This window comes from Hippoglossus hippoglossus, chromosome 11, assembly GCF_009819705.1.
Source record: "Hippoglossus hippoglossus isolate fHipHip1 chromosome 11, fHipHip1.pri, whole genome shotgun sequence".
NCBI lineage: Eukaryota > Metazoa > Chordata > Actinopteri > Pleuronectiformes > Pleuronectidae > Hippoglossus > Hippoglossus hippoglossus.
The window spans coordinates 846,830-860,489 of record NC_047161.1 but is presented as its reverse complement, the minus strand read 5'-3'; the positions used below and the strand labels follow the sequence as shown (position 1 = coordinate 860,489).

At 46.1% G+C, this 13,660-nt stretch overlaps 1 protein-coding gene across 8 annotated transcripts in view; it reads left to right on the top strand.

Moving 5' to 3' along the window:
- Positions 1-3,614: 3,614 nt before the first annotated feature.
- The window catches only part of LOC117770532 (collagen alpha-1(XIV) chain-like), a 64,280-nt gene continuing 54,234 nt past the window's right edge, over positions 3,615-13,660 (top strand). For 2 of the 8 annotated variants that reach the window (XM_034600072.1, XM_034600067.1), the window contains exons 1-3: positions 3,616-3,809; positions 5,339-5,442; positions 11,164-11,280. In XM_034600072.1, the coding sequence (XP_034455963.1) occupies positions 5,361-5,442; positions 11,164-11,280 (199 nt within the window). In that variant the 5' untranslated portion in view covers positions 3,616-3,809; positions 5,339-5,360. Of the gene's footprint in view, positions 3,810-3,832; positions 3,852-5,338; positions 5,443-11,163; positions 11,281-13,660 lie in introns of those variants that run through there. The other 6 variants (XM_034600074.1, XM_034600068.1, XM_034600069.1 and 3 more) reach the window with 6 other exon arrangements.

Genomic DNA, 13,660 nt, shown 5'->3' with positions numbered 1-13,660 from the left:
TTTGTCCTTTTTGTGAAGCAGCTGCTATATAACTAAAGATCATTATTAAAGTAAATGTACAGAGTCAAAGATACAACACGTTAACAAACAGGAGTGTAAATCTTTGCGTTGGCGGTGGAGAAGGAACATTCTGTGTGTCAGAGCGGAGAGTCCTCGCTGTGACTGATGCTTCGTGAACAAGGTCAGAGGTGAGGCTCCAGAAGCTTCTGGAGCGAAGAGGATGAGCAGCAGGTCAAGATGAGGACGATACAGTTTGAACTCAACCTTTTTATCACTGAAGTGTCGTTAAAATCTTTATTTGTGTTCAGTTCAAAAAGCCTCGACCTGTAGTGTCAGCTGTCAGATCCTGTCACACTTCCTCCAACACGTCTCAGGGACGTACGACGGCATCCCTGCAAATTCCTGGGGATTTTATGGGATTCCAGGTGAGTGACTTTTAACTCTGAGCTTGTACAGACGTATTCAGCACGAACAGAGGAGAAGACCCCACGAGGGTGTAAACAGGGCCCCCAAGGACCTGCAGGTGGAGCCCCGAGGACCTGCAGGTGGGGCCCAGAGGACCTGCAGCAGGACCCCGAGGACCTGCAGGTGGGGCCCAGAGGACCTGCAGGTGGGGCCCAGAGGACCTGCAGCAGGACCCCGAGGACCTGCAGCAGGACCCCGAGGACCTGCAGGTGGGGCCCAGAGGACCTGCAGGTGGAGCCTCGAGGACCTGCAGGTGGGGCCCAGAGGACCTGCAGGTGGGGCCCAGAGGACCTGCAGGTGGGGCCCCGAGGACCTGCAGGTGGAGCCCAGAGGACCTGCAGGTGGGGCCCCAAGGACCTGCAGGTGGGGCCCAGAGGACCTGCAGGTGGGCCCCAAGGACCTGCAGGTGGGGCCCAGAGGACCTGCAGGTGGAGCCCAGAGGACCTGCAGGTGGGCCCCAAGGACCTGCAGGTGGGCCCCAAGGACCCCAATATGTTTATTGGGGTCCTTGGGGCCCCACCAGCAGGTCCTCGGGGCCCCAAGGACCACAATATGTTTAACAAAGTTTGATATAGAATAGAGGACGTGTCAGATTCCTGTTGATGTTTTATTCCCGGCTGTCAGTCATCACTGAGGTGTTGACGGCTCATGATGACGGAGATGAAACTGTGATTCGTTCATTCACCTGCCGGACGCAGACGGTGCCGGACGCTCGGCTGCTGCAGCCGGTGATTTGAATCCTAAAGAATTCGACTCCTGTGACTCAGATTCAGAAACACAGCAATTTCCACATCACACGACAAGTAGTCATTAGTCACAAGCTGCTGCTCGTTATCTCTTCGTACAGGTTATGATCACATGTCTGATAAAATATGCATCTAATGACCACGTAGAAGTTTGAATTACTTACAACAAATGTTTTCCAATTCAGCTCCATGAACAAAGGTTTCTGAGTTTCTATGGGTTTTATGTGTGTTTTTAACTAAAGACCAAACCTGAACCAGAACCAGTTCATGCACAACTGTAACTAACCCACAGTTCACACCTGAACCTGAACCTGAACCTGAACCTGAACCTGAAGCTGAACCTGAACCTGAAGCTCAGCAGTGACCTCAGATCCATCAGGATCGAGCTCTGGTCCCTGAGAGGTCGAGGTCATAAAGAGGTTCTTATTATTATCATATGACTTAACTGTTGATTTGTTGACCTGTATTTCTTCTTCAGCTCCTTCATGGTGAAACTGATCACTTCTCATGTGTCGCCCCCTGTTGGTTGAACCAGGGAACATCAACATGTGACTTTCTGCACAGGCTCCAGTTTCTTTCTAATAACGTCAAATGTGACATTAGAGTAAACTGACGATAATAATCAATGTTTTTTTAGGAGGATCCCTGAAGGAAACATGAAACATTCTGTCTATGCCTCATTAAACTCAGGTTGCCATGCCAACGTGCTGAATATTAAATGGACAGAAAATCAACTTGACTTTATGAACGACTGGAACCTTAATTCAAATAGAACCTCTTTCTCTCAGTTGAGGATGTTAAACAGTATAAATCAGATTTCACATCTGATTTGTTGTTTTCTTGGTCGTTTGTTTCTGCTTTCGTTTCCTCAAACGTTTCCACAAACCGGAGGAAAGTTTATTTTTCATGACTCGTGTAACAGGAGTGTTTTCATTCTTCTCCTCTGATCCACCTGCTCGGAGCTGAGGCCTCGTCACCGAGCAGCAGTCACACTTGGTAGCCAGAGGTCACTCACACGTCGAGGCCCCGCGGCCGCTCACAGGCATTTTTGTTGTGCAGCCTCACCTCATATTAAACCAGCTGAAGGAATGAGTAGCTGCAGGGAGGATGGTGAATGAAGAGGGAAACACCCAGAGCTGCTCTGCAAGTCTCAACTGAGGAGGAGGAGGAGGAGGAGGAGGAGGAGGAGGAGGAGAGCAGCTCAGTGAAGCTCAGCAAACAGCAGAGACACAGGAAGTCACACAGCTCTGTGTTCAAAATAAAACCTCAATCTATTCAGGGATGAAAGTGAAGGGAACATGAATATGAATATAGATTAAAGATTTAAGAATTAAGATAAGAGATGTGATGACATCATTTGCTCCAACCAGGTGTAAACAGTTAATGTAAAGTTAATAAATTGTAAAACTGAGTCGTGTACGAAAACAAGGTTTTTCAGTAGATTCTCAGTTTATTTCAATGATCGATAAGAACAAGATCTAAATTAACTAAATGAGCTGAAGATCACAGTGTGAAGATATTTCTGTCTCTTATATTGCTGCCATGTTATTTATTATATTCTATTAATATTACTTGTATATTTCTATAAACCATGTATAAGAATATACGAATGATAACACTATCATAAATATAATCACTAATTCTGCTAGTTAGCATCCTCTTTGCTTTTCCTTCTATTTTATGATGTTTTAGTTTATATATTTTTATTCTGTCTCTGTCTCTCGCTTCAGCTCAATCTGTAAAAACTGCTTTTAATTCATCCTGCAAGAATCACCATTACATGTATCACTTGTTTTCACATATTAACATCTAACATCTTTATATTCTCATTAGGATTTAAATGCACTTTCCATAAAACTAGAATTAGAGACTTTGGAGACGGCTCCTTCCGGCCTCGCTGCCACCGGCCCTCTTCCCTCTCGTGGTTACACAACACTTTCTTCAGCTCGACTTAAATGTTGAAACATGTTATAACACATTCCATCCGTGGTGCAGCCGCTCCACTTTTACCTTCTGCCTCTGCCGACGCTCCCACTTCACTCATCTTACAATCTGGTTCTCTGCGTAAAGCACCTCTGTGTTGTGAGGATTTCATCTTTTCCTTTTCTTATTTCTCACTGCAAGTTAATTAAAAGTCACAATCAAAAGAAGCTCAGATGTAAATTATGAAATGAATTGTTTGGACTCTTACTCTCCTGAATTAAGACACAGCTATAATGTGTACATCACACTTCAAATAGAGTACTAGTACTAGAACTACCACTACTACTCCACTGTAGTAGTGTATACTGTAATACTGTGATCTCATGTTCTCTATCACCAGAGGAGTGGAGCTGTGTTGCAGCTGAGCTCTGTGAGGAGGTTTTATTTTGAAGGGCTCAGCCGGTAGTGCTGCGCTGTGTCACCTGCGCTGAGGAGTCAGAGGCGCAGTGAGGAGCAGGGAGCTCCAGTCATCTGTCCGGAGAGGAGGAGGAGAACATCTGCTCTGAGAAGGAGAACATCGGAGCTGAGGAGGAGAACATCTGTTCCGAGGAGGAGAACATCGGAGCCGAGGAGGAGAACATCTGCTCTGAGGAGGAGAACATCTGAGCTGAGGAGGAGAACATCTGCTCCGAGGAGGAGAACATCGGAGCTGAGGAGGTGCGTCTGTTCTTCATCTTTTATTCTCTCTCTCTGCTCCAACACTCAAACACACACTAAATAAAACCCACCAAACCCAAAGAGGAGCCGCGGACACACGCGCGCGCCTTTACGCAGAGCCGCCGTGCTGCTGGTGGCGCGTGCTCACCTCACCTGAGCTCGTTGAGGAAACTTCCGCTGCTTCATCTCCTGGAAACACAAACTTCCTCTGGAGTAAACCAAACCTGAGCATTAATCTTCCTCTGCGCGTTTTTCTGTGCGCAACAACCGAACCACGCGTAATGTCTCCGTTCACGGTGCCACCGAGCGAGTCAACCGTGAACCGGTGCGTGTCGGTGTGTGTCGGTGTGTTGTGGTGTTGGAAACACGCAGCAGAGTCACGACAGGAGCGTGAAGTGAAAACTACAGGAACATTTTATACGTACTTACACACACGTGTTTCTCTAACTGTAAATCTCACATGGTGAAAATACCAACGTGGAGCAGTCTCTGTTATTAATAATTATAAATGAATTTAAATGTTTTCTTCAGGTTTTCTGATGTTAATAATCAATATGCTCCTTCAGTCTCTGCAGAGTTTATATATAAAGTCAGGATCTGATCCACATTCAGTTTGAAAACCTCCGAAATGGTGAGAGATTGTGTCATTTGGAACATAAAGAGGTTATAAGGTCAACATTAATAAAATCACATGAGTTGATATTGATAATCATCTTGTTCCAGTTTAGACTCTCACTGAGTGAAAGTTGAATAGGTTGAAACAATTCACTGATATATCATCATGAAACTTCTCTCGCTGATAATTAAATTATTATGTTTCATTATCTAAAGTAAGAATTATGAAATGAAGAATTTGTGCAAATTTACAGACAGAAATCTGAACATCAGATAAAACCAGAATCAAATTTGGTTCTGTCGACATTTAAGAGATTTTTTGATATTTCCTGTTTTATTTCTCCATTAATAGGAAAATACTGTCGACAGCAATGAGAAATGATTGTGAGTGATACATGAATGAGCTGCTCAGTGAAAACCTTCAGGTTGAACATGTGAATAAATCAAACACAAAGACGTGTGTTCATGTTTTATTTACACTCGTCTGAAAGAAAAACTGGAAAATCTCAAATAAACAGAACATGTAGAAACAGAACATGTAGAAACAGAACATGTAGAAACAGAACATGTAGAAACAGAACATGTAGAAACAGAACATGTAGAAACAGAACATGTAGAAACCAAGCAGAGGATCCATCTGACAGGAGAGAAGCAGCAGAGGAGACTTTAATTCAGAAGCTAAACCAGAGGATATAAAAAAACATGGGGGATTTAAGTTCCTCTGCTCTCTCACTCACTCCTCCCTCCTCTCCCTCCTCTCCCTCCTCTCCCTCCTCTCCCTCCTCTCCCTCCTCTTCCTCCTCTCCCTCCTCTTCCTCCTCTCCCTCCTCTCCCTCCTCTTCCTCTGTCCTCCCCCTCTCGTCCTCAGGTGCGTCACGTCTTGCTGGTTCCAGGATGCGTTTCTCCGTCAGGCCGAGTCTGTGCCTGCTGGGCTTGGTTCTCATCTCTCTGTTCCCTCAGCCGGCGCGAGGCCAAGGTAAGTACCACCACCAGCCTGCTTTCCACTCCGAGGCCAGCAGGGGGCCGCCCGCACAGCCACAGCAGCTTTCTAACAAAACGTCCCGCGGGGCCGAACGTGACGTTTCCTGATGACGTCCCGCTGAGAGTCAGAGCGTTCAAACTGTGAGGACGTTCCACAGCGGTAGAGCTCGAAACAGGTCTGACTCCGTGAGCCAGGAGAACTCACGAGTTTCTAGCGCTGCCGAACACGACCGACAGTTTCCTCGGTCACGTGTTTGTCGCCATGATGAAGGTTTTCTCTCTTTGTTTCTGCAGAGCTTCAGCTTTTTGTGTGTGCTTTTAAATCAGGGATGAAAACGTACAAACAGAGTTGAGTTCCAGTCAGATGAAAACAGCTGACGTCAGGGTTTCCTCCATCTTGATTCACTGTGAAATCTACGTGAGGTCGACCACACAGACGTTCAGCTGCACACGCTGCTGATTTAGACGTGAACGAGCGGTTCTGCTAAACCCACGTGTCCTCGGGATGAATCATTCACTGCTGCCTCAGTGAACCTCACCGTGGCGCTGGTCTCGAAACGCACGCATCGTTTGTTTTTCTGCAGCTTCGTCTCCGAAGAAATCAACTTTTATTTTGTTGGTTTTAGTTTTTCATTTAATTCCCCCTCTCGTGTCGGGGGGGAAAAGCCTCGACGCTGAACTCCTAATGAGGAGACGTGTTTTGCCGACAGACAGCTGTGGCGTGTTCTGTCGCCGTGTGATTAATCCACACGTGTTCAGATTATTTATTCACCTGTTCAAAGGGAGTTCTAACGACGTGATTCGTGTGGAACTCGTGTTACAGATGTGAAATCTTCTACCTCTTCATAACCTCACCTCCATCGGTTCATTCACATCATGTTCTCTCCTTGTGTCCTGTCGTCTCTCACCCTGTTTAACTCATTCAGAGATTAACTCGTTCCCACGTTATCTCTTTAACACAGAGTCTTTAACACCGTTATTGACCTTTAACCGAAGCTCTGCTCACAGCTTCTCTGTAGTTTGATATTCAGGCTGTGTGTGAAATCAGCTGATCGAGTGCGAGCGGGAGTCCACGATGACGTTTTGTGTTTTCAGTCTGTCTGAAGTGAGAATGTGACGCTAACGTAGAGATGTTTGGCCCCGAGTCAGTTTGGTTCTTCACGTAAACACATTCTGCATCAGGAAGCTTTCAGACCTGGAACAGGACCAAACCTGCTCGATGCTGCAGAGATGGTTTCAGATCCATAAAGATGTGACATCATCACTGTGCATCAACCGCTTTCAAATCCACCAAACTCTGTTCAGGATTCTTCATGTTTCAAAGTTTCCTGCTGAATATTGGAGATAAACATAACACTCACACATCAGACTCACTTTCATCCAGCTGCTGGTTTCAGGTAGAACAGTGAAGCAGTGAAAACAGGAGGACCGAGGATAGAGCCTTGTGGAACACCTTTTCTAAACTTCATGGTCTTTGAATCACTAGAAGCTACTGCTTGGTTGTGTGAGTGGGTTAGTGAAGTTATCATCCTTATCCCAAGTCGGTGAACCATCAACCTCATTTTAATCAAGCTGCTGCTTGAAAACAGTAGAAAGACAGAAGTGAGAAACTAAAACCAGTAAATATTTGGCCTTTATAAATAAAAAATAACCTGAGTGAATATTAGACAATAGTGGTAAGTGTGTATTTTACCGTAGCCTGTATATATTGAGATGTTAAATCGTCTCCCCCCCGACCGACCCGGTGTCACTCGCTGGTTTTGGGCCAGTGAACTGAAACCACAGCATTCCTGAGCGAGGGCGCCTCAGTGAGCGAACCTCGGCTGCAGCAGCGACGCGAGAGGAGCTGAGGAGTTACGATCGGCCTGGAGAGATTCCAGAAACTCCTCGGCTCCGAATCCTCGAGTCAGACGAGGAGAAACAACAGTCGACTTCAGATTAATAAATAATCTCTGTGTTGATCACTGAGCTCGAACCTTTACAATTAGAAGTGAAAGAAACTGTCGCCTTTAAATCTTTTAATCTGCAGCGTTCGTCCTGTTTTCTGCTTCCCAGGTCCCATTGTAGAAAAGGTTAGCGAGGACTGTTATTAACTAATGACTTAGTCTTGTCCTAAATTACTCTCCCAGCAGACGCCTGTCACCAAATCCCTGTTTAAGGTCAGAGAAACCTTCAGGGGCTCAGTTCAGCCTCTGTGAGGTTTAATCTGTGGGTTTCTCCACCTGCAGGGAAACGCTGGCGTGGAATGTGGTAAAGTGTTGTTCTAGGTCACGTCTTCTGTACGTTTCATTTCAGAGAACGTCCGACCTCAGATCGAAGGAACTATAAAAGCTTTAGCTCTGTAAGAACAGCGCCCTCTACCTGCCTCATGCCATAATTTAATGGAACAAACTCCAGATCTGAACCATAGGACGTAAATAAAGATGGACGACATGACTGTCCTCGATCAGTGAAGCCAAAACATCTCGATCGCCCCCTGGTGGCTGGCTGCAGTAGACGTAGAATAAATGTTCGTCAAAGATGTTTGTTCAAGTGTTTCTGATCAGTTTGGTTTAGAAAAACAGACGTCATGATTGACAGCTGAGGCTGACTCCTGATTGGTCGAGCATGTTTATGGGTGGGACCTCGATGGCTCCACACCAGGATCACTGTCGCAAAGACTCTGACTGCAAATGACGTTGAAAATACAAAATGGCGGTGCGCGTATCCAACTTGTTTTGGCTTCCAACGAGCAGACGTGTCTTCCATCTTTATTTACAGTTTACGATCCGATCCCATGATGCTTGAGGTGATAACGATTATTTCACGTTGAAACACTCCTGATTTTGAAGTTCTTGCAGTTTCCTTTAAATCCTCCTGCTTCATTCTGCCTCTCGAGCATTACAAACTTTGTGCGTCTGATTTGCTGCACAACTCGCAGCGGCTGTGACGCACGTTCAACCCTCTGTCGAGCGTCGTCTGCTGTTTGCACAAGATTCTCCAGGAAAAGTAGATGAACATTAAATTTTCATCTTCACACGTGAGGCCTTTGTCTTCACCAGGATGTTTCCTCAGCATTCAATACATGTTTCTGTGTGAGAATACAGTGTGTGTGTGTGTGTGTGTGTGTGTGTGTGTGTGTGTGTGTGTGTGTGTGTGTGTGTGTGTGTGTGTGTGTGTGTGTGTGTGTGTGTGTGTGTGTGTGTGTGTGTGTGTGTGTGTGGCTGCAAAGGAACCAGGTTTCTAAAACAAGAGCTTCACAGAAAAAGCTGCACAAAGATTTTTATGTGCACCGGAGTTCACTTTTCTTCCTGTTGCGGGCAAACGTAAATAATTCATGCACACACGTGCTCACACTCCAGTCGCACTGACACGGCTACACACACAACATACGCACACGCGGTTCCACTGCACAACAAACAGAGAGGTGCGAAGTATCTGCGTCTGGAATCATTTGGGATTTGAGCAGCTCTCTCCAGATGAGAGAATGTCCTTTGTCTCTGCGACACAGAGATAAACCCTGAGCTGAAATCCAGCCCTCGCTCTCATCCCCAGGTTGGTGAGATAATTGCTTCAGTATTCCTCATGTGTGTTTGTATATAAATATATTTGCCTGCTGTTGAACGCGCCGGCTTCACGCTCTCTCCATTGAAACTGGGATTATCCTTCCAGTGCTGAACTCAAGTTTCTTTACATACCTACATGGGTTTATTTTTTCTGCAGATGATGACACGTGTAAAAGCGGCGGTTCACCCAAAAGATCTGCAGAGGTGTTTTTGTGGTAAATCTCATCAGCTCGACTAAATCCTGTATTGTTGGAAGAAGCTGATTCAAAGAAAGATGACAATTAACTTGAAAACTGTGTCATCCTCGACACGACTGTGGGATTAGCTCCGTCAGCACATCACAGAACCAGAGGGACGTTCACTCCTCCACCAGCAGTCTCCTTATGAAACCTCATTGGAATTCACTACATCACGACTTTTATTTGAATCTGCACCAAATTTCATAAACAATCCTGACAACTAACATTAAAACACACATCTGTGCACATCACTGTGCTCACTCAAGCTGTCGTTACCATCCATGCAAAGCTCTGTCTCAGTTCAGGGGCTCCACATTTACATTTACTGTTAATCTGTTAATATTCAAACATCATATTTATTATCATCACTGTATATGACCCGACTGCAGACACACACACACACATAAAGGAAGTTTCCCCCTCTAACGTTTCTCTCATGATTGAGTTTTGGGTGAACCGTCCCTTTAAGCCTCCTGTCACTCACCGTGTGGTATTTAAAGAAGTCGGCGCAGCAGATGGCTCACCTCATAATGAGGACACAAACACACAAGTTTGTGGGTTTTTTATTTTGCAGCCCCTGGCTTTTCTTTTTGTTTTGTATCGTTGACTAAACGAGATGTGGAATGCTTCTCGATGAGTTCTCCTCCTCTGGGATTTGGCTCTGCCGGTGTGAGAATGATGGGGTGATGTGGTTGTTGACCCTGGAGATGTGGTTGTTGGCATCGCGGCGCTTTACAATGGCCTTGTTCCAGTGTGTGAATGTGAAAATACAACAACGCTGCAGCGGAGCTCCGTCAAACACCATCGTACTTTTGAGAAGTGGGATAAAGTCGGCGTGACGCAGCGTTGTTGACTTTTCTGATGGTTTCTACACAGGTTGAGGCCGTTGTAAAGAGGATTTTCGATTTTCAGCTGGTCGTTGATGTGTGGAACGTCTGAACGCTCCTGCTGACGACAGGAGAGGAATAGTTCTCATGCTATTCCAGAACCTTTTCCCTTTGGTGTCCCTTTGTTCTTTCTCTCCTTGCAGTTAAAAGAGAGTCTCGTTCCCTCCTTCCTCTCATCCTCCTCTTACCCCTGATGACGATTTCAAAGCACAGACGCAGCAAGAGAAGGAAAAGAAAGCAAATGAGATCGGGACGGGGAAGTAGAGAGAGAGAGAGAGTGAGAGAGAGCGAGAGAGAAAATGAAATGAGTGAAGGATACAGGGGGGGGGGGGGGGCTCCAGGCGTCTGATAGGGCCAACGACTAATCAGGATGAGAGGCAGGGGCGTTGCTTTGATGCCGCCGGTAAGTGGAACACAGAAGAAGACCTGTCGTTCGCCCACAGAGATGAATGAGCACGACGGACGAGGAAGACGAGGATGAGGAAGAGGAGGAGAATGGGACTTTGCTTTTTAATGTGACATCTCTCTGATGTGTGCCCCCCCGTTTGGATGAGATGCAATTTATCCTCCTCTCTCGTGTTTCTTTCCTTCCTAACTGTTGAAAAACACAGATGGAGCGAGCGCCTCTCCGCCGCCATAACTCTGGAGGGAGTTCAGTCTGACTTAAGTCGCAGCTGCGCTTCGTGCTCGCTGCATTAACGACCACGAACAACCTGCGTCTCCGTAAAACGTCCTGCAGCGAGACAACGAGACTGCTTCAGGATATTTTTGTCACTTTATTAAACACGACATATGGCCACGTTAACACAAAAGAGGTTGAACCATCTGTTGGAAATAATATACGTGTCAATCAACGGTTCAAAACTCGGCAGTTTGCATAAGTTACCATCAGAAAACTGAACTCAACCCAGTGTTATGGATCAAACCCACTAATATGCATTTTGCATGACAGGGATCATCTTTTTTATCCATTCATTCCTATATTTACACTTTTAAACCGATGTTTATCTCGTAAAGCTGTTTGTTTCCTTCTGTCTCCGCCCAGTTTCATCGCCGCGAAGATTTCGAGCCAAAGTCCTGAGTCCCACGAAGCTGCAGGTTCTGTGGAAGGAGCCGAAAGGAGAGTTTGAAAGCTACAAAGTCGTTTACACCACACGACCAGGTAACACGCCGCTGCCAGAACACACGGGTCCGAAATTCTTTTTCAGATCATGTTGCTTCACGGTTTGAAGGGAAAGTTAAAGTCTGTGGTGAAGAGAGTTTCTCTCCTGCACGGAAAACACAGACGCTCCTGAAACACCTCGTGCAGATCGTACGTCTCACACCTCGTTAACGTCTCGTCTGCCACGCCCCCTAACCAAGCTATTCAGACACGCCCCCTAACCAAGCTATTCAGACACGCCCCCTAACAAAGCTATTCAGACACGCCCCCTAGCAGAGCTATTCAGACACGCCCCCGAACAAAGCTATTCAGACACGCCCCCTAACAAAGCCAGGTAAATCGAGAGATTTCCTTCTAATTATCAGGGTGGATTATTGTGATTGTTCCCTGAACGTGCACAGTTTCCTCTAATGAGCAGCAGAGTGATGGGAGGTTTGATGACTTCTGCATCTTCGCGGTGAACAATAAAAACTTTATGGACGTTCTGACGCTGCACTGACTCTGCAGGTTTTCTCCTGATGCTGCTGAACGTGGTCGACTAGGATGAGTTAACGTGTTTGTGAGAGCGAGTGAAGAAATGAAGTCAGTTGTTAGGAGACACTGTGTCGGTCGGTTTTATTCAGTTTCTGCAGACGATGATGTGACGATGATGTGAATCCTCGTGTTGAATTGTTTATGCTGTTGTGTAAAACACACTACTTGTGTTTGTGCTGTGAGTTGACGGCCGACTGTGAAGTTACGTACGTTTACGATCTAAAGAAAATGAAACAGTGTCGTCTGAGGCTGGTGGAACTTCTCTCTGCAGGAATCTTCTAGTTTAAACTTGATTCATCAGGAATTCTCTGTCTCCTCCTCCTGTACGATCCTGCCTGTTCTCACACTAACCCACTTCACACCTGGACGCTGCGAGGGATCGGCTGTTTAGTGCCCTGCTGAAGGGTTCCTCGGCTGTAACGTCCTGCAGCACGATGCAGCGTTACAGAACTCAAATCAAAGGGATTGGTTGTAGGAAGACAAACTGATCGCAGACTAACAGATTCCCTGAATCCTCTTTCTCTGGCGGGTGAAGCCTCCTGGGGGAGTGGAGCTGTTCCCCTGAGGGAAGGTCTTTATGTCACCGGCTTGTTGCTTCACAGTTCACTGTGCAGAGACAGAGACACGTAGCCGAGCAGCGTCTGAAACCATGTGGTCGATTACAGGAGCCACAGTTTGGATTTATGTCTGAACGCCTCAACACGTCTGTGAAGCTGCTCGAGGCTCCGACCGCCACAGCTGAGTTCCCTGACTGGACCTCGTTATTAAACTGGATCCAGCTCAGATGTGACTCATTTATATCAATGGACAGACTGATTCCATCAACAGGGAGTAAAACACTTTGCTTTGCTAAACTATAAAACACAGACTGTAAATAAAGATGGACGACGCATCGCAGCTTCCTCCTGTCGTACGAAAACGAAGCTAGAATATCTCAGGTGACGCCATCTTGCTCTTTTTACGTCATTTGTTTAGAACTAAGTCAACCAAGCGTTTTAGTTCGGTATCAGAAATGATCCCAGTCAACATTAACACACCTGAAAACACACGTCACATGACCGATCACGTCCACTGGTCATGTGGTAGCAGTTGGAGGTGGAACTGTTACCGACAGGAAGTGTTAGCGACGCTTTGTGTTCACCGCTGGTCATCGAGTCATGTGACTGATGAGGACCAATCAGGGAGAGAACGTCTGCGTCATCGTTTACTAAAGTACGTATACTAGAGGACGACAGGATCAGAAGCCTGAGTCTCGACGGTTTCATGCTGCAGCTTCACAGACGCTGGTTTTATACGGAGGAACCTGGTTCTTTTATGGGTTTGATCCTGTCGCAGATTGACGATAATCACAGTGATGAACTCACGTCGGTTCATCGCTGAGCCGCTCTGTCATTAACGTCTTCGTTCAGTCTGAAAACCCAAAGACGTTTTTACTGCGTGAAAGCAGGTGCAGATGTTTTAACTGCTCGTGGATGTGAAGCCTTCAGAGTCGGTTGGATTACAGAGTCGGTGACGAGTGTGTGAACGTCTGCGTGTCCCTGGACGTTGTGAGGAGCAGCTCCACAACGTGAACATTGTAAACATCCCGTTGGTTTATCACCTTTTTACTCACTTTAAATTTTACCAGTTCAAATTGTCTGTTATTGGTTTTATGGAGAAGTTTATTAAACATTTCTCTTCCTCTGCACTGGTGACGCCCAGCGGCCAGAGGCATTATTCATACAGGTCGTCCGTCCCATTGCTTTTCAAGGTCACTGGGACTTTAACAAACACATTTGTGGTTTTGTGAACACAACATCTCAGGAGCTCCTTCAGGGAATTTCATCAAATTTGGTACGAACGTTCA